General features: G+C 45.2%; 1 protein-coding gene across 1 annotated transcript in view; it reads right to left on the reverse strand.

The window, feature by feature from the left end:
• DNAH9 (dynein axonemal heavy chain 9) overlaps window positions 1–22,060 on the reverse strand; it is a 387,812-nt gene that overhangs the window by 96,204 nt on the left and 269,548 nt on the right. The window contains exons 56-57 of the mRNA XM_084647504.1: window positions 11,295–11,459; window positions 6,463–6,603 (exon numbers count right to left, since the gene is read on the reverse strand). Coding sequence (XP_084503630.1) covers window positions 6,463–6,603; window positions 11,295–11,459 — 306 coding nt within the window. The remainder of the gene's footprint in view (window positions 1–6,462; window positions 6,604–11,294; window positions 11,460–22,060) is intronic.

Consider the following 22,060-nt stretch of genomic DNA (forward strand, 5'->3'; position numbering starts at 1 on the left):
CATGAAATTATGCTCATTTGGGTTCAAGAAGGTAGTACATAGGCAGGCTCACTGAATTAAAACAGAATGTATAATGGAAATATTTCACATGATCTGTCATAGGGATTAGAGCTCTGTTTTGCAAACATTGAGCTGAAAGACACTGGAGTCCCCAGAGGAGAACACACCTTTACATTGCAACAAGACATGTGACGTGGGAGGTAACAAATTCCCTTAAGTACAAACCACCCCCTCAACCCCATGACTTTTTTACTGCCTGGATTCAGCAGAAATGACAAGAGAAGAAGGGTAGATGATACCCAATGATCTGGGAATTATATTAACCCAATAAGGTCCCCTCCCCCCTTGAGGAGGAAGCTATTATGTAAAATATGAAACATTTCTTATGTAAATGGGAAAAGACTCAAAAGCCTTTGGAGCATGCTGGAGAAAACACATTTGCAAATTACCAAATGCCACTGAAGAAAACCCCAACCACAGCTTGGTTAAAAACGAGAAGACTCCATAAAGTGGAAACTAGCTAATCTGAAATAACCAGGCCAGTACATATTAATAACACTAAACAAGCCAGGTATGGCTGTGCAGATAGAGTTATTTTTAGGATTTTATAGGCCCAAGCAAAGAGAAAACAATACAGTTGTAAATTAGACTAATATTGATATATGTTTTATTGCTCAATTATTTGTAGAATGTATTTTTCCTACGTGAATTTCTTGTTAGAACATGTGCAGAGACCCATGTAAATCTTATTTACTCCAATTAATAACGGGCTTTGTAGCTAAAGTTATAACATCATTTGTGAAGTATTTTGCAATCACCTCTGCACATCTCTACAAGATAAATTATAATGAGAAATTATGAAGTATTAGTTAAAACATTTTAGGAATCATTTTCTAGGTATTTATACACACTATTAATGTTACTGAAAAAACTCCCATAGTACAGATGAAGTGAATGAAGGGTGAAACCTCAGATGTTTCTGTATCTGCTATGTGTGGAATGGATCTACTAAAATGTGTACTTGTAAGGAAGATACTCTGCACATTTCCCTGACAAAATAATCTCAGCATGTGCGACAGGGTCAGGCTGGATGGCTACAGGAGAGTAATAGAAGGCAGGTATATTAGCCCCAGGTTAAGTAGGTCCCTTTTCCCTGGGTAAGGTAACAGGGAAGGTTCCAGAACAATCAGGAACCTTCTGGAGACAATTAAGACAGACAGGCTGATTAGAACACGTGTAGCCAATCAAGAAGCTGCTAGAATCAATTAAGGCAGGCTAATCAGGGCACCTGGGTTTAAAAAGGAGCTCACTTCAGTTTGCGGTGCGCATGTAAGGAGCTGGGAGCAAGAGGCGCTACTAGCTGAGAGTGAGAACGGGCATACTGTTGGAGGACTGAAGAGTACAAGCATTATCAGACACCAGGAGGAAGGTCCTGTGGTGAGGATAAGGAAGGTGTTGGGAGGAGGCCATGGGGAAGTAGCCCAGGGAGTTGTAGCTGTCGCATAGCTGTTTCAGGAGGCACTCTAGACAGCTGCATTCCACAGGGTCCTGGGCTGGAACCCGGAGTAGAGGGCAGGCCCGGGTTCCCCCCAAACCTCCCAACTCCTGGTCGGACACAGGAGGAGATGATCTGGACTGTGGGTTCACGAAAACGGCCAAACTGAGGGCTGCCGTGAAACTCCAAGGCGAGCAAATCCCCCAATAAGCACAAGACCCACCAAGGTAGAGGAGGAACTTTGTCACACATGTGAATCAGCCCCATATATTGCAGGAGAAACCCTCCTCAAGGCTCTAAGGGGTTTTTCAAGATCACTTAGCAGGGTTTACAAACTGTTTGGAAGAAGTCCTAGACCAGGAGGCAGACTCCCCTTCACCCTCACAAAGCTGGACTCCATCAATCAACATCTCCTGTCCTTTGTGAGCGTGTAGCATTGTTATATTTACACTGGAACTAGCTTGTCATCTGAGAGACCTATGCAGTAATTGCGCCGAAGCTGCCATGGCCCAAATGTGTGCCCTCCTCTCATGGACTTCTTTGCAGGAAAAGACCCAGAAGAGCCTATGGGCACCATCTGACTGGCCATGAAGACGACTCTGGAGGGTTATTTTGTCAAAGCAAAATTTTTAATTATTATTATTATTATTTGTATTGCAGTAGCAGCTAGGAGCCCCAGTCAAAACCTAGGGCCCCATTGTGCTAGGTGCTGCACAACTACAGCATACAACAATAATCCATACCCCAAGGAGCTTACTGACCAAGTATACATCCTGAAAGTCAACCTCTTTCCCCACCAGTCAAGGTAGGGGGAACTGGCTGGTGAAACAATGTCCAGACTTGAAACCAAGAAACAATTAACTATGAATTTACAGCTAACCACACATTTTAACCTATACCAAAAGACTAACTCTCCTACTCTAAATTCCAGTGTAGAGCAAATACTGGATTCTGTGTCCACTCAGGCTGGCAAAAGAAGGGAACTTAAGGATAGAAAAAAAAGATGAGTTCAACAAATTGGCAGCTGGAGTGGAGGGCTGTGATCTGAAGCTGACCTTTTGATTCTCAGACGAGGGGGTTTAGGCTGTACAGAATTGGGAGGTTCTCTTTTTATGTCTGTATGCTGTCCCTTTTGTGACAGTGATTTCTGGTTATTGCCATCAGAGGAGTGAAGTTCTGGAACAGCCTTCCAAGGGGAGCCGGAGGGAGGGGGAGGGCAAGAAACCTATCTGGCTTCAAGACTGAGCTTGGTAAATTTATGGAGGAGATGTTATGATGAGTTTGCCTACAATGGCATGTAGCTGATCTGCGACGGCTAGCAGCAAATAACTCCAAGGGCCAGAGATGGGACACTAGATGGGGGAGGCCTCTGAGTTACTACAGAGAATTCTTTCCCATGTGTCTGGCTCATGGGTCTTGCCCACAGGCCCAGGGTCTAACAGATGGCCACATTTGTGATCGGGAAAGAATTTTCCCAAGTCCGATTAGCAGAGCTAGCTTGGGGATTTTCGCCTTCCTCTGAAGCATGGGGAATGGGTCACTAGTGTAAATGGTGGATTCTCTATACTCTGAAGTCTTTAAATCAAGATTTGAGGACTTCAGTAACTCAGCCAGAGGTTAGGGGTCTATTACAGGAGTGGGTGGGTGAGGTTCTGTGGCCTGCAATGTGAGGGTTGCACACCCCCCTTACCCCTGTCTGTGCCCCCCCCTCCCCCGGTGTCTGGGTCGGGCATGGGGCTGCAGCTCCATGGTGGGGGGGAGGGGGGAAAGCAAACATGGACACATTGCACAGCTTTAATCTGGGTCTCTAAAAGCTCCTCAGGATTATTACTGATTTGGAGTAGCCAGGTTAATCATGGATGACTGTGTGGCCACTGTCAGCCAATGTCCAGCCAATGTCCCCTCCAAGTCATCATAGAATATCAGGGTTGGAAGGGACCTCAGGAGGTCATCTAGTCCAACCCCCTGCTCAAAGCAGGACCAATCCACAACTAAATCATCCCAGCCAGGGCTTTGTCAAGCCTCACCTTAAAAACTTCTAAGAAAGGAGATTCCACCACCTCCCTAGGTAACGCATTCCAGTGTTTCACCACCCTCCTAGTGAAAAAGATTTTCCTAATATCCGACCTAAACCTCCCCCACTGCAACTTGAGACCATTACTCCTCGTTCTGTCATCTGCTACCACTGAGGACAGTCTAGATCCATCATCTTTGGAACCCCCTTTCAGATAGTTGAAAGCAGCTACCAAATCCCCCCATATTCTTCTCTTCCGCAGAAGAAACAATCCCAGTTCCCTCAGCCTCTCCTCATAACTCATTTGTTCAGGTCCCCTAATCATTTTTGTTGCCCTCCGCTGGACGTTTTCTAATTTTTCCACATCCTTCTTGTAGTGTGGGGCCCAAAACTGGACACAGTACTCCAGATGAGGCCTCACCAGTGTCGAATAGAGGGGAACAATCACGTCCCTCAATCTGCTGGCAAAGCCCCTACTTATACATCCCAAAATGCTGTTGGCCTTCTTGGCAACAAGGGCACACTGTTGACTCATATCCAGCTTCTCCTCCACTGTCACCCCTAGGTCCTTTTCTGCAGAACTGCTGCTGAGCCATTTGGTCCCTAGTCTGTAGCGGTGCATGGGATTCTTCCATCCTAAGTGCAGGACTCTGTACTTGTCCTTGTTGAACCTCATCAGATTTCTTTTGGCCCAATCCTCTAATTTGTCCAGGGCCCTCTGATTCCCATCCCTACCCTCCAGCGTATCTACATCTCCGCCCACTTTAGTGTCATCTGCAAACTTGCTGAGGGCGCAATCCACACCATCCTCCAGATCATTAATGAAGATATTGAACAAAACCAGCCCCAGGACCGACCCTTGGGGCACTCCACTTGATACCGGCTGCCAACTAGACGTGGAGCCATTGATCACTACCCGTTGAGCCTGACAATCTAGGCAGCTTTCTATCCACCTTATCGTCCATTCATCCAGCCCATAATTCTTTAACTTCCTGGCAAGAATACTGTGGGAGACCATGTCAAAAGCTTTGCTAAAGTCAAGGAACAACATGTCCACTGCTTTCCCCTCATCCACAGAGCCAGTTATCTCATCATAGAAGGCAATTAGATTAGTCAGGCATGACTTGCCCTTGGTGAATCCATGCTGACTGTTCCTGATCACTTTCCTCTCCTCTAAGTCCAATCAAGACCTCAAGTCCAGTCTTCAGGGCTCAGTGTGTGGAGACTTCATCTCTGAGGTGGGCTATATGACCAAAAATGCCAGCTGGCTGTGACAGCTGATGACTTGAATCTTATTGAGACCAGTTCTCAATAATACATTCCAATCACTGATAAAATCATACCGTCTTGTGCCCTGTAGTAACTGCTGGCAGTGCATATGAAATGCGTCAAGCAACCTCATGTCTTGGTTAAGGACAACAGATCATGCCCTGCAAACATAATGCTGACTCCTAGGGATGCCACCCTTAAATCTTTAATTGAACTATCGCCACCTAACACAACACACTACTGCACTGCACAGGCATGACTCACATCATTGGGAGGGGGTAGCTTGTCTCTTTCAACCATGTAGACTGTGCGCTGTTTGTAGGAGAGACCATCTTGCAGATGACACAAAAATTGGGAAAATGGTAAATAATGAAGGGGACAGGTCACTGTTTCAGAGCGATTTGTATCACTTGGCAAACTGGGTGCAAGCAAGCAATATGTAAACCTATACACCTGGGAACAAAGGATGTAGGCCATATTTACAGGCCATACTTACAGTAGTAACTATGAAGGTGATTTGGGGGTCATGGTGGATGATCGCTGAACATGAGCTCCCAGTGGCCAAAAAAGCTAATACAATCCTGGGATATGTAAATAGGGGAATATTGAGTAGGAGTAGAGAGGTTATTTTGTCTCTGTATTTGGCACTGCTGGAATACTGTGTCCACTTCTGGAATTACAACCACTGCTGGAATACTGTGTCCACTTCTGGTGCCCACAATTCAAGAAGGATGTTGATAAATAGAAGAGGGTTCAGAGAAGAGCCACGAGAATGATTAAAGGGTTAGAAAACGTCTTATAGTGACACAGACTCAATCTATTTCACTTAACAAAAAAATGACAGAAGTGATTTCATTACAGTATCGACATAGGGAAGAAATATTTAATAATGGGCTCTTCTATCTAGCAGAGAAAGGCATAACACAATTCTGTGGCTGGAACTTGAAGCTAGACAAATTCAGATTGGAAATAAGATGTAATTTTTTTAATAGCGAGAGTAATTAACCATTGGAACAATTTACCAAGGGCTGTGATGGATTCTCCATCACTGACAATTTTTAAATCGAGGTTGGACATTTTTCTAAAGGATCTGCTTTAGGAATTATTTTGGGGATAATTCTCTGGCCTGTGATCTATAGGAGATCAGATTAAATGATCATAATGGTCTCTTCTGACCTTTGAATCTATGAGTATTTCTGTTGTGTTTGTAAAGCACCTAGCACAATAGGATTTGTGGGGAAGGATAGCTCAGTGGTTTGAGCATTGGCCTGCTAAACCCAGGGTTGTGAGTTCAATCCCTGAGGGGGCCATTTAGGGATCTGGAGCAAAAATTGGGGATTGGTCCTGCTTTGAGCAGGGGGTTGGACTAGATGACCTCCTGAGGTCCCTTCCAACCCTGATATTCTATGATCCTGGTACAGGACTGGGACTCTGAGGTGCTACTGAAACAATAAAACCATGAAGTGCTTTTAGAAAGCCATAAATAACAGCAACCTCCATGAAAACCAAGTAATAAAAGGGATTAGGTAATATCTACTTTTATAGTGGGAATTAAAATACCCTCCGCTCCACCTAGCCCAAGAAAACAGATTCCATTCCACCTTAGTATGTTAATGAGGTAACTAAACTGTCCAGCAGAACTCTGGGGAGCTGGGAGAGCTCTTGTCACTCACAAGGGCAGTACCTTCAAAGAGAACTGGTACATGGGGTGAATGGCGTTGAGGTCATTCATGATGAAGTATAGCAGAGAGGCCCGTGCTGCCGCAGGCCGGTAGTGCTCCCTTGCCTCATTAATCTTTGTTTCTGTCACCTTGGACTCCTGGACCTGTGAGGAAATTAAAGACCAAAACAATCATGAAACTATTTTAATTGTGCGACTCTTTCTCACCTCAGAAAGGATGGGGAGAGCAGAGCTCTTCTGCTGCCCCTGTGAGAGGTTAACGCCTACCACAAAACTGGGTGACCAAAGACAGGACAAAAGCCCCTCTGAACATTGCTACAGAGCAATTCTCTGTACTGCCAAGCAGTGAGAATTGGCTGCTGTGATTTCACACAGACTGCAGAGTGAGAACTTGAGTTGTTTAGCCATTCAAATATTCCCCCACTGAGCCACGCAGGTTTGTTTTCTGGGTGGTAAGCAGTGACAGTTAGACGTGGACAGTGCTTATACTGGGAACAGCTGGCCTTGGCTAATTTCTTTGGGTTGTGTTCTGTGAGGCAGGTTTTGGTACATGTTTGTGTCGGCTCCTCCCCTGCCTGTGTCTTTCTGGAATTGAAAAGTGCTGTCACAAAGTGGCTGGGAAAACCCAAGATCTGCCAGCTGCAGGTAAGCACTCTGCTGTATTTCATTTGACGATGCCCAATTACCTGCTTCCACTGGACCCCTCTGAGGTTCCCCACAATACACTCTACTCCTGACAAGCCTTAATCATTTTTGTCATCAGCTAATTTTTCCTCACTAATCGCCCCCCACATGTGGGACACTAATAAATGTAGGGTACCAAAGAATTCTAGGCCTAGCTAGCACTGCTTCCAGGGTGACTCTGCTATTAACTCCACTCCAAGCTGAGAACTGATCATTTACTCCTACTCTTTGATTTGCTTCTCAAAGAATCCAGGACAAGACCATATCTCTTGCCCGTGTAGCTACCAAGTTGTCTTCACAGCCTGTTGTAAGGAACTTTACAAAAACTCTTTTGGAAGTCTATTAAAGCCACCTGTTCTCTACTCCCCCTTGTTCTAGTTAACTCTTTCACAGCACTTTGATGGGTTGAAGAGGCATGACTGAGCCTTACAGAAGCTATTTTAGTTTGCCCTCCTCATCATACATGTATCTAAGGATTTTCTTGACTAATTCATTCACATTTCCTCTTATTCAAATAAGGCTCATCCATCTGTAGTATCCAGAATCAGCCTTAGTACCACATTTAAAGGTGAGTACAATCTGATATGGTTACTTGGTACAAAGCAGAGGTCACTCGTAATGTGGTCTATTTTAATCAATGAAGATGTGAGCCAGTGAGGGGTTTTCCTGGGGAGTGGGGGGCCCTGACTGGCAAGGAGAACGGATTAATGCTACAGACAAAATGTTGAGGCCTGATCAATACAGGCTGCACGTGCAGGGCTCTGACAAGCAAGGTGCCGGGAGGCAAAACACTCCCATACTGTCTTGCACAGATGGCTTAATGACTTATTTATTTTTCTTCACCTTTACCCTGCCAGTTTTAAGGTGCAGCTAGATTACAGATTGACAATAGAGAGCTGCAGCATGAGGGTCTGTGCAAGCAGCTTGCTGCAGAAAAGATGACAGAGAAGTTGCTAAATGTCACTTTTACCCTCAAGCTGCAGGACTTTTATTGCAGTTCCACCTTTACCTGACAGCAGATGCATGATTCAGAGGGAATTTGTAGCATACAAAAGAGGGAATCCATGAACTGTTATGAGAACTCCCATGATGGTGTTTGCATTTCAAGATGCATGGAATTTAATATGAATAAGGGCCACAAGTGTATGGGGTCAGGTACAAAAATAAATCTTTCCATTGTTAAGAATTAAAGTGAGAGACAAAGTTTGATTTACAGATTTGTAGAAACTTTAGGCCTTGTCAGCACAAGTAAGTTGCACCAGTTTAACTGAAATCGGTTTTTAAACCAGTGCAAGCCCCCATGTGGACACACTGATTTTGGTTGAACAGCAGCTGATTTTGGTTTAGCAATTCCTAATCAACTCCAGCTAATCCAACATAAGCCATTCTGCCACCCCACAGCTCCCACACTATAGCCAGTAGGAGCTCGGGGACTCAGTGGGGGCAAGGCTACCGGAAACGGGGACTTTTAATGTCCCAGAAGGATGTACGATTTCCTGGGACAGCTACCTAGAAAAAGGGACGATCCCAGGAAAATCCGGAGAGGTGGCAGCCCTGCCTGCTGCTCCCATCCATCCTCCTCCAAACTAGGCTGGACAACTGTCAGTCACGCAACCACCTAAGGCCATGTCTAAGAAATGCCCACTAACGAGCAGCCCTCTTCTCTCTGGCTGCTGTGCAAGGAGGCATCTGCTGTGTGTGGAGTCTCTTCTACTGGGCTGCTTCTGGTTGGGGAAGGTAGCAAACACAGGCATATCTCTGAGACCAGTGTATCAACTTTATAAATGTTACTGGCATCTATGGGAGCCAGGGGTTGTATTCTAGCTCCATGGGGGGGGGGTCACCAAGCTTCCCTCCAGGAGCTACAACCAGTGGGAGGTGATTACTGCACAGCCTAGGACAGGTAAACAACTCCAAAGAACACTCCCCCCACCAGGGATTTTTACATATACTGGGTCAGGTCAGTTTCCAAAGGTCCAAAGAACAAAGAAAGGCTTTTGGCATAAGAAAGGCTTTTGGTCTGGCTCTTGTTCATGATCTGAATACTGGCATGAGCCTTTGTCCAAGAGGGCAAGCTCTGCTGGAAGGGTCTGAAGGACCTTGCCATCTACCTGACCCCCATGTGGAAGATGGGGGATCTCTGGTAAGCACAGCATGCATTTAGACCTTTTATTGTTTTATCTATTTACTCTGTAAATAGATGTACTGCGCTCTGTGAAGGCTGCCTGGTCACTGGTACTCCACTATTATGGAACCTGCAAGTGCTGAGCTACATCAGATGTGCTGGGATAAACACAGGGAATGGCAGGGGAACTCCAAACCTAAATCCCCAGTCTGGAGGGAGACAGTTGTAGGGCTCTGCCTGTTGGGTAGTTCTACACTTATTGCGGTGTGTAGAATACTTACTGCAGTGTGTAGAATTATGCCCAGCTAGCTGGGGAATAACCAGCCATGTAGTTGGTGGGCCATGGCTCAGGCAAGTAGAACAGAGAACGCTATGCACCTGAACTCCAGAGTATATACCTTACACTGGCTTTCTACATGCCCAGGCAGTGTCTTCCACATCTACCCTGCTATTTTTAGCAGCGTAGTGTCCTGCTGTTGGAGCCTTTCAATGCAGCAAGTAGCTTCACATGGTGGTGAAAAGTGTGGGCATGGCCTGTGTGGTCTACACACCACCACAAGTGTAAACATAGCCATAGAGAAGGCGATAGCTGGTGGCATGAGACCTAAGGGGGCATCTCTGCAGCAGAACACAGAGGGGTCCAAAACTCTGAGAGGTGGCATGGAAATTAACCTGGCACCTCTTGTGTTGCAAGATCCATTGCCAGATAGCAAAGGGCTCTTATGCCTCGCATTCCGCTAGCACTGTCTTTCCAGAGTGAGCATGGAGTTGACCTGCAGCATGTTACCCAAGAGTCCTGCCAGTAAAGCAACTCAAAGGCCACATAAACCGGATCCCAAGTGAGGTCTAATTCCAACATTCATCACCCCCAAAACAGGATGGGTGGAAATTGATTGTCCTTGTTTTAGAAGCTAAAACTGCTTGAAACCTGCATTTCGAAGGGAAAAGAGAAATGCTGAAAGAACATTGCATTCTCTCCACTGGAGCCTGATTCGGCCCCATAGCAAAGGCTAGTTCCCATGTCCAGTGGTTTGCAAGGAAGGTGCAACCACATGAAACATTGCAAAGCTGAGGACGGAGGTACATAAAGTATTTCAATGGGTGTAAGCAAATGAGAAGGCAAACCATCCACAAAACAGAGTCAGAGGGAAATACACTGCTGGCTTTGGCTTTCCCAGACACCATCAATCAATGGCTCAGTCTTAAGGCTATGAGGACAATTGTTTCTAGAATTCACACAGCCTTGCTAAGATGTCCCCTGTGTTCTCCTTTGTGACTGAGCCAGGCCTGTAGGAGTTCAAACAAAATATCTTTGTCAAGCAGAATAAATATGATTTCACATTCAGAGCTGTTAGACACTGCCTAAGAGTGGAGGGGAAACTGTTAGCCTCTCAGCGAGGGGGGGTGGGTCCCGTGCTGAGAAATGAGAGCTGTTGTTCATGCTTGAACCCCAGGCAAAATGATAGGGAAGGGATGGCTTATGCCTGACAGATACAGAGAAAATGTACAAACAGTAAGACAAGCTGTGTAAATAATAATGGTGACAGTGCAGACCGGTTTAAAAACCAAATTTACACCCAGGGGAACTGCATGGGAACTAAATATCTGAGTTTCTGCATACTGAATCTGGATCACATAAACACCAATGGATTCCAGCTTGCACCTGGGCTGAAATTCTGGCTTAATTGAGGAAGTGTAATGTCTTCAGAATTAATTGAATAAGTAAGTAAATAAATAAATAAAGGCCACAGTATTAAGCTGCAGCAGTGTAACCCATCTTGATACAGTGTTTAAGTTTTATTGTTTTACATCAGGCACTGCTGTTTTCTCTTCTTCCTAAATAGGCAATTTAACATACACAAGCTCTTAAGAATTGAACTGCTCAGAGCCAGCCAGATTAGAGAGCACAGGAATTTATACTGATTTTGATTCTCTATGCAGCAGAAGGGGCAAGAGGAGCATATTCATCTTTAAGATATATAACATCACCCGTGTTCCCTTCTTCTGGCCCGGACTTTGCTTTTACCTTTTCTTCAATTTCTGCGGCTGTCTGTTTGGTGATCTCCAGGTTTTCTACCAAGGCCGTGTCCCCCAAGAAGTTCCCAGATGCTGAGGAGAGCCGGGAAAGCAAATTGTCCTCTAAAGTTTTTAAGGTGATTTTGAATCCATTCTGCTGCTTTGTGAGGTCTGACTGCAAATAAACAATGAGGGAAGTTTTAGCCACAGACCAGTGTCAAGGACAACGTGTCAGTGTTAGATTGAAATTTTCACAACCCACTCGCACAGGCCAGTGTTTATCATGGCCTTTTGCAGCAGAAATCAATCCAATCCCTACTATGCAGCTCTCTCCAAGAAACACTGAACATGTATGGACTGAGAAGGGACAGGAGATGTATGCCCCACAGCTAAGAGAGCGCAAACTGGTTTGGAGAAAAAGAATTAGGTGAGATCTCACATGCACACACACCCTACATTCTCCCCATTGACACCTCCCGTTTTATGCTTGAGTCAGTCTCGATAAGGATGGCCTTCGGTGCAGTCCAACACTGCTAGCATGGCCGCCATTCTCTCCCATCCCCAAAGGTCCCAGTACCCCTGCGCATGACACATCAACACACGTCATCTCAGAACTGAGAGTAAAACAGGTAAAAGGCTGACAACTAGAAGCAAAAATGGCCAAAAAGCAGAAAGTTCACTTCTATTCAAAGAGATTAGTGCAAGACACATTGCCAGATAGTTCAGTTTCACAACCCAAGACATAATAATGCCTCCACTTTGCTGTTATTATGATTTGTATTCTAGTAGTCCCCAGAGATAGAGCCCCACTGTGCCAGAGAATCGAAGACAGTCCCTGACCCAACGAGTTCACAATCTAAAAGACAAGACAATCAAACAGATATAGGTAAACAACTAAATAGTCACTTGCTGAAGTACAGACCTTGTAAATTACAGTGCTATTACAGTTTTCCTTCAGACAACAAATCCCTCCATAACAACCTGCTCTGCGTACAACTGCCACTCCATAATCTTTCCTCTGTAAATAACGGTTAATAGAAAATACGGTCTATGGTGAAATGAAAGCATCTCTTCCTCAGCTTGGTTACCCTCCACAAGTAGATTCTGCCCGTGCACAAATGATTGCATTTATTGCTCAGCCTTTGCCAGGGGGCACAGTACCTGTACTGGGATGAAGGTACATTATCCAAGAGAGAAATTGTATTACAAATTCTCATTTTTTAACATTGTAGTGAGGCGGACTGGCCTCCCACGGACCCGGAGCAGGAGGAACCCCTCACTAAGCCCTGGTGGGCGGAGCCAAGCCACACTCACCCCTCCTGCCGGAAGTCAGTAGGCGGGACGGGAAGTATAAAAGGTGGGTCTGAAAGCTCAGTTGGGCTGCAGCCGCTGGAGGAGCCAGATGCTTCCTCCCGAGCTTGGGAGACCGCTGCCGGCCCCTGGGGATCTGAGGACTGACCAGAGCTGCCGGAGCCATACGCTGACCCGACAGCGGAGGAACTGCCAGCACTACCACAGGCCTTCTACCCGGATGATCTGGATGACCCTCTACAGGACCAGGTACACTCTGAGGGGAGGTCAGGAAGTGGCCCAGGGGCAGCCAACCCTAGTCTAACTGCAGCACCACCTGAGCATAGGTCAGCGTGTTCCTGTCAGGATCCCTGCTGACCCAGTGGCAAATCCTGCTGCCACTGTTAGGGCCCTGGCCCAGGGTGCAGAGGAGTGGGTGGGGCACAGGCCCACCCTGGGGTGGCAGCCTCCCCCTCTCATGGCTAAGAAGCCACCACTTGTTGGCCATCTGCCTGAGCCAGGATGCCCAACCCCCTTGCTGCTCGGCCCTGACCCCAGACCCGAACTATAGACTCATTGACCTGCCCTGACTGAGGACCTGGGCTACCTGTCTGCCTTTTTTGCTCAGACTCTGACTGCAGGCCTGAGCTATAGACTCTTGCCATTATCAGAGAAAACATCCCATGGCAAGCCATGCACCTGTCTTGTGCACTGCTGGGTATAATATAAGCTTGGCCTTTCTGCTACTGTGCTGTCAAAAGGAAATAATCACGAATATTTTAGCATATAGAGAAGCCCTTTGAAAGATGAAGGCATTTAAATCCCCAGACTGTATTGAAATAACATCGCTTTGTGGCTCAGAGAACTGGCAACAGACAAGGAGCTTTTCAGCACTAAGGATCCAACCCAATTCTCACTAAAGACAGAGAGATTTCAAATGCATTTGGTGTGAGCCTGAGGTCAAAGCTGCCATCAGATGGTGATTCAGTGTCAGTATGAAATGATCTGGTTTTCTGAGCTCGTTCCAGGCACACAGGCATCCATGCCACCAGAAAGCAGCATTTCTACCCTCACTGTGGTTGATACTCTCATTTGAGACAAGGGACAGAATGGTCCATGGAAACCAGACTTTCCCTTTATTCTTAAACCCCTCTCAGTCCAGGGCTGAGGAGTTATGTACCAGGAGCCCTGCATTGCTCCCCAAATGGTATTTGTTTTGTATATAGAGGAGTTCAGGCTGTCTATTCTGAACCTTTAATTAATAATAAATCAACTTGAAATCTTCCAAAATACGGGACTGAAATATTGCATATGATATTCACTCTCACACACTGTACACATGTGCCATATCAATGCAGCACCTACTGTACGTAGGACAGCTAATGCACTGAAGTGTGCAGGTTGTTGGCATTCCAACTAGAAATCCTTGTTTTCAGGGACATATTTTTTGGGCATTATATGCAGGACTTTGCCCAAGGAAGTAAATATTTTATAAGTTTTTTGACACAGAAAACTAATTTGGCTATGATATTGCATGTTCCAGTCATTCAAACATGGCCTGCATTTAAAATGACATATTGTAGGCTATTAGTAGTCTAGAATGTGAGCTGGAGGCCCTGGAGTTATGAATAAGGATGGATGCTTCTCCCGCCCCCTCCCCCAATAGCTCATAATTCCTCTGTAATGCCCTTAAGTGCAAACAGAGAACTGCACATGATGCTGTATTCCCCACAGATGTCTATACCTGATTACTGGTCTGTTATACTATTGTTTTTAATGTCACTGAGGCTATGGTTAGTTATTTGTACAATGGAATTGTCCATTGTTTGATATTTCATATACTACAATGAAAATGGAATTTCTGAAAAAAAACAGGTTATCATGGGGCATTTTCTGTTTTGTTCCACCACCAAAAGTTAATCCCTTCTATGGGCTAGCTCTCTTCAGGGCTCACAAACCGCCTCCCCCTCTAGCCTCACTCACAGATGAAGGAATTTCTCTATATGCGCAACTATTGTCAGAGATCAAAACTGCTGTGCCTGCCTAGCTGAGCCAGCAAACAGCAGCCTTTCCCAAGAGTCTAACGAAGTTCATTCCATTCAGTGATGCTGCTGCTCTAATTCTTTTGTCAAGGCCTCTCTCTCTCTCTCTCCAACCCTGCCAGGAGCAGCCTCCTCATCCTGTTCAGGGGAACGGTTTTCTAATATATCTGTAAAGATCAAGGTCTATTTTTGGAGTAGATTGTCTGTATAGCTCAACACCCTTGGGAAGTGTGTCCATCCTTGGCATCTAGCTGGAACCCTGTTAAAATTGGAGCCTCCCCATAGCCTCTCACATACCAATACTCAGGCCTGTGGGCAGTAGGGGGTCTTAGTTGCAGTGAATCGTTGCCTGCTAGAGCACACTCCTGGGTCTTTGGAAACATTCAGATGATAGCTATGCTTGACCCTTCCACTCAAAATGGAATTCCATCTTTGACCTTTGGGGGGTTGATACTGATCTGAAATCTCAAGGTTTATCTAGAATCTTTGGCTGCCTCCATTGTAATATCACTGTATTCCACAGACTCCTGACATCCAGACACAACCACTTGGCTTCTTCTATTAATTTCTTCTGGAAACTGGTTTCCTAATCCAATAACTCTGTCCCAAGGCAAGCGGTTGTACCATGTGAGTCCCATACTAATACCCCCAATGCCAAATGTATTCCTCTAATTTGAAGCATGGCAGAGGAATATAATTGTCTCCATAGCAGATTGATATTTCTTCTTGTGTGTGTGGGAGGAATAATGAACCTTTCCTTGCTTCAATTTCTCATTAGCCACCACAACTCAAATCCTTATGGCAGGACTTGGTAAAGTCCATCAGCATATTAAGACATTGCCAGGGCAGAGAAAGGGGTAAGCGAAAGGTGTTGGGTGGCTTAAACAGATCATCAATTCAGGGGATGAGCCACCTTGTCTTCTGCTGGAGTTTGGATGCAAGACTTATCATAAACTGTCGATAGCTGCCGATTTCAGGAGTTCTCATGAGTTAGGATCTGTTCCAACCACACTGAAATCAATGGGAGTCTTTCGATTGACTTCAGTGGGAGCTGGATCAGGTCCTAACTCAGGAAGATGGCAGTAGCAAACATACCTGACCTTCACATAGCCTGCTCTGGTGAAGAAGAGAATGGAGCAGTAATGTGACTGACTGCGCTCCTCAACTACACCTACTATAAATAAACAATGGCGTTTTAGGGTTAAAAGAAAAGGAGGACTTGTGGCACCTTAGACTAACAAATTTATTCGAGCATAAGCTTTTGTGAGCTACAGTTCACTTCATTGGATGCATTCAGTGGAAAATACAGTGGGGAGATTTTTATATACACAGAGAACATGAAACAATGGATGTTACCATACACACTGTAACGAGAGTGATCAGGTAAGGTGAGCTATTACCAGCAGGAGAGCAGGGCAGGGGGGTGGGGGGCAAAAACCTTTTGTAGTGATGATCAAGGTGGGCCATTTCCAGCAGTTGACAAGAACATCTCAGGAACAGCGGGGGGGAGGGGTGGGGTGGGGGGAATAAACATGGGGAAATAGTTTTACTTTGTGTAATGACCCATCCACTCCAGTCTTTATTCAAGCCTAAATTAATTGTATCCAGTTCGCAAATTAATTCCAATTCAGCAGTCTGTTTTTAAAGTTTTTTGTTGTTGAAGAATTGCCACTTTTAGGTCTGTAATCGAGTGACCAAAGAGATTGAAGTGTTCTCCAACTGGTTTTTGAACGTTATAATTCTTGACGTCTGATTTGTGTCCATTTAGACTTTTACGTAGAGACTGTCCAGTTTGGCCAATGTACATGGCAGAGGGGCATTGCTGGCACATGATGTTATATATCACATTGGTAGATGTGCAGGTGAACGAGCCTCTGATAGTGTGGCTGATGTGATTAGGCCCTATGATGGTGTCCCCTGAATAGACATGTGGACACAGTTGGCAACGGGCTTTGTTGCAAGAATAGGTTCCTGGGTTGGTGGTTCTGTTGTGGATGGCATAGGACAGATTCTTCTGCTGGGCTATCTCGGGGTCTCTCCTTCTGCCCCTCCACCCCCACGAACATGATATAGTTCTGTGGTGACCTAGAATCCTATTTTCAAAGTCTCTGACTCAAGGAATATTACACCTCTGAACAACATACTAACCCACAGAGACCTTCCTACCAAGACTACAAAAAGAAGGATTCTGGGTGGACTCCTCCTGAAGGTCAAAACAACAGACTGGACTTCTACATAGAGTGCTTCCACTGATGTGCACGGGCTGAAATTGTGGAAAAGCAGCATCACTTGCCCCATAACCTCAGCCGTGCAGAACACAATGCGATCCACAGCCTCAGAAACAACTCTGACATCATAATCTAAAAGGCTGACAAAAAGGAGGAGCTGTCGTCATCATAAATAGGTCGGAATATGAACAAGAGGCTGCTAGGCAACTCTCCAACACCACTTTCTACAAGCCATAACCCTCAGTGGGATTAGAGAGTAACCAAAAGAAACTACAGCATTTGCTCAAGAAACTCCCTGAAAAAGCACAAGGACAAATCTACTCAAGATCCATAAACCTGGAAATCCTGGACGCCCCATCATCTCAGGCATTGGCACCCTGACAGCAGGATTGTCTGGTTACGTAGACTCCCTCCTCAGGCCCTACGCTACCAGCACTCCCAGCTATCTTTGAGACACCACTGACTTCCTGAGGAAACTACAATCCATCGGTGATCTTCCTGAAAACACCATCCTAGCCACTATGGATGTAGAAGCACTCTACACCAACATTCCACACAAAGATCCCCCAACTAAAAGCTCTCCAACGCATCAAGGATCTACAACCTATCCTGAAGGATAACCCATCACTCTCACAGATCTTGGGAGACAAGCCAGCCCTTGCTTACAGACAGCCCCGCAACCTGAAGCAAATACTCACCAGCAACCAGACACCACACAACAGAACCACTAACCCAGGAACCTATCCTTACAACAAAGCCCATTGCCGACTGTGTCCACATGTCTATTCAGGGGACACCATCATAGGGCCTAATCACATCAGCCACACTATCAGAGGCTCGTTCACCTGCACATCTACCAATGTGATATATATACCATCATGTGCCAGCAATGCCCCTCTGCCATGTACATTGGCCAAACTGGACAGTCTCTACGTAAAAGTCTAAATGGACACAAATCAGATGTCAAGAATTATAACGTTCAAAAACCAGTTGGAGAACACTTCAATCTCTTTGGTCACTCAATTACAGACCTAAAAGTGGCAATTATTCAACAAAAAAACTTCAAAAACAGACTCCAACGAGAGACTGCTGAATTGGAATTAATTTGCAAACTGGATACAATTAACTTAGGCTTGAATAAAGACTGGGAGTGGATGGGTCATAGAATCATAGAATATCAGGGTTAGAAGGGACCTTAGGAGGTCATCTAGTCCAACCTCCTGCTCAAAGCAGGACCAATCCCCAATTTTTGCCCCAGATCCCTAAATGGCCCCCTCAAGGATTGAACTCACAACCCTGGGTTTAGCAGGCCAATGCTCAAACCACTGAGCTATCCCTCCCCCCGCAATGTGTGGGTCATTACACAAAGTAAAACTGTTTCCCCATGTTTATTCTCCCTCCACCCCGCTGTTCCTGAGACGTTCTTGTCAACTGCTGGAAATGGCCCACCTTGATTATCACTACAAAAGGTTCCCCCCCACCCTAGCCCCGCTCTCCTGCTGGTAATAGCTCACCTTACCTGATCACTCATTACAGTGTGTATGGTAACACCCATTGTTTCATGTTCTCTGTGTATATAAATCTCCCCACTGTATTTTCCACTGAATGCATCCAGTGAAGTGAGCTGTAGCTCACGAAAGCTTATGATCAAATAAATTGGTTAATCTCTAAGGTGCCACAAGTCCTCCTCTTCCTTTTGCGGATACAGACTAACACGGCTGCTACTCTGAAACCTTTTAGGGTTACTAATTTTAGAATTAAACTTTCTCCTGATCCTGCCCATGCAGTTCATAAGGACCTAGTCTAATCCAGTAGCTCTGGAATTGTACTGCCTTACTCATTTTCTTCTATCACAATCTTTAGAGACAATGGCAGAATATTATCTCTCGACTTTGTGCCTTTTAACAGTAATGAACAGTAATGAATCAGCTAATGGTGCCAGGCTAGTTTAATATGCTGCAAGTAGAGCACTTTAGGTCATTCTGATATGAGCGACTTGGATTTTTTATCTGCATGTAACAGTTTATCTACATTTTTTCAATTATTTTCCACCAGTTTTTGAATAACTCTGTTCTTTTTCTTAATAGGATTGCACACAAAAAGCTAAGTTAAATGGAATTTCCAAGAGGAAATTAATAGTTCTGTATTGAGAGCTGGGTTTGAACAATGTGTAATAAATAAGGCCTGGGGCCACACAAGGAACAAAGAGTAACAAAATATTGCATAACCACTCACTCAGGGAGCATGTTCAGTCCTGTGGGAAAATAGCATGTGACCATGTAATTCAAGACTATCAAAATGCATACATATCTGCATTCCGGGGGTTCCTAGTTTTTGAGTGCTTCAATGATCTGATAATTTATTAGAACAACTGAAGGATTAGAAGAGGGTTTGCCCTAAAGTGATAATTTTGAGGAGCTCAATCTATTTAACTTAGCAAAGAGAAAGTTAAGGGGTGACTATCACAGTCTGTAAGTACCTATATGGGGAACAAATATTTGATAATGGGCTCTTCAATCTAGCAGAGAAAGATGTAACATGATCCAATGGCTGAAAGTTGAAAATAGACAAATTCAAATTGCAAATAGGCATACATTTTTAACCGTAGGAATAATTAGCCGTTAGAACAATTTACCAAGGGCCATGGTGGATTGTCCATCACTCATGATTTTTAAATCAAGATTAGATGTTTTCTAAAATCTGCTCTAGAAATTATTTTGGGAAAATTCCATGTCCTGTATCAGAAGTCAGAGCTGATGATCACAATGGTCCCTTCTGACCTTGGAGTCTATGAATTTGACTTTGCAACATTAACGTTTTTAAATATAGCCTAAATATTACACCCAAAAATGTTTACAAAAGGAAATTGAAAGCACAGAAATTCCATCAGGTGGAATCATACTGACACCCAAATGGGTCATTAGCATGGCTGAAAGAAATTATTACTACTTTATAACATTCTATATGCATTCTACTTAGGTGACTCACAAGCAGTACCCCAGTCTGGAGGCACGGTTTAGAGTCTACTGGAATGGAGATTGCAGGACCACCCTTCGAAGGCCTGCATCCGCTCTGGACGATGTGATAATAGCATAATGGTCCATAAACGTATCTATGGACAACCACATGGCTGCCATGCAAATGTCCAATATGGAAATCTCACTGAGAAACACTATGAACATTGCTTGCTCCTTCATGGAGTGAGCCCATTATCTGTTGAGCTATCTCATATGCAGTTTTGATATACGATTGTGATGGGTTTGGTCACTGAGACCCCCTTGGGACTGTCACCTGATGTGCTGAGACTACCTCTGAGCCCGCTTGGGACTTCAGAACCCTGTCTTGTTGAGCCAGACATGCCAGCCTGCTGCAAATACAGACCCAGGTCTGAACCACATCCCCCAAAGCTGTAGACTTAACTGAAAACGGATTAGCAAGTGCTCCTGTCTCTAGCACCCAGACACCCAGGTCCCAATGGGATCCAAACCCCAAATGAATCCGTTTTACCCTGTATAAGCTTTATACAGGGTAAACTCATAAACTGTCTGCCCTCTATAACACTGATAGAGAGAGATGCCCAGCTGTTTGCTCCCCCAGGTATTAATTACTTACTCTGGGTTAATTAATAAACAAAAGTGATTTCATTAAGTATAACAAGTAGGATTTAAGTGGTTCCAAGTAATAATACAGAACAAAGTAAGTTACCAAGCAAAATAAAACAAAACACGCAAGTCTAAGCCTAATACAGTAGGAAACTGAATACAGGTAAATCTCACCCTAAGATATGTTCCAATAAGCTTCTTTCACAGATTGGACTCCTTCCTAGTCTGGGCCCAATCCTTTTCAGACTAATGTAGGTTATGGCCTGGGCCCAGCAATCACTCACACCTCTGTAGTCACTGTCCTTTGTTCCAGTTTCTTTCAGGCATCTCTTTGGGGTGGAGAGACCATCTCTTGAGCCAGTTAAAGACAAAATGAAGAGGCTTCCAGGGCCTTTTATATTCTCTCTCTCGTGGGCGGAAACCGCTTTGTTGTGCAAAATCACAGCAACAAGATGGAGTTTGTAGCCACCTGGGCAAGTTACATGTCCATGTATGATTCAGCTTTTTGCAGGCTGAGGCCATTGTTTACATATTAGTTTGAACGTCCCCAGGAAAGCTCAGATGTGGATTGGCATCTCATATTTTTGTAACACAAGCTTTTTGCCTAGTGACTGATTTGTTTTGTCAGCTATGTAACATTTTTTGATTGACAGCTCTCTAACTTTTTTGAGTATAAGAGGGGAACTGTGGGTTTGAGTCAAGTGGATCGCTTTGTGGGCACATCGAGAAGATTTCCAGCCACCGACAGTAGACCAGCCACTGGAAATCTGTGGCTGAATCACCCAAATACCACTCCAACCTCCTGAGGCACAATCCTGAGGAGATAATTATCAGTTTGGGGTGCTCTATAACCTATTATGTTTGTGTGTGCTTGAGACTAAACAAAGCAGTGACTTCATATAAAGGTATTCTAATGGGAATACTGGAGACTAATAAAGTATTGGCTTTCAGTCAGTGGTTCCCAAACTTTAACAGCCCATTAACCCCTTTCACTAAATTGTGAAATCTTGTGAACCCCCTCCTAAAAATGAATGTTTCCAGGGATTTAGGTTTAAATTTCCTCCACGCTCCATGAGGCTCCTGTTGCTGGACCCCGTTGACCGCCCTAGTCAACTGAGCTCCACTGAGCTTGGGCTGCAGGTCCAGCTGACCGCCGGGGCTCGGGTTGCCAGCCCCAACTGCCTGGCCCCGCTCTTCCTGGGACTTGGGCTGCCAGCCCTGCACGGAGCGCTGGGGTTCAGGCGGCTGGCTCCCCCGCTGGCGGGGGCAGGGCTCGGGCTGCCAGCCCCAACTTCCCTGCCCTGCTCTCTTTGGGGATCAGGCTGTCAGCCCTACAACCGGGTCCCACCTGCTGCCTCCAATGCCCGGGGTCCTCTGGCTGCCATTAGTGAAATTTTTCTGGCAACCCCCCTGTAATGTTGTGAACCCCCAAGGGTTTGCGAACCCCAGTTTGAGAACCACTGCTCTAAGTGAAAACACGTGGTTTTGATTTGTTTGTGTCAGCCCTAGAGCAGACAGAAGTGCTGTGTCTCCCTTGGTCTGTCCTGATACCACCTTGTGGAGAGTAAAGTTACCGAGAGCTTTGGGGTCGGGGGAACTCTGGGTAACATGGCT

Source organism: Lepidochelys olivacea (genome assembly GCF_965140295.1).
Source record: "Lepidochelys olivacea isolate rLepOli2 genome assembly, chromosome: 14".
Taxonomy (NCBI): domain Eukaryota; kingdom Metazoa; phylum Chordata; order Testudines; family Cheloniidae; genus Lepidochelys; species Lepidochelys olivacea.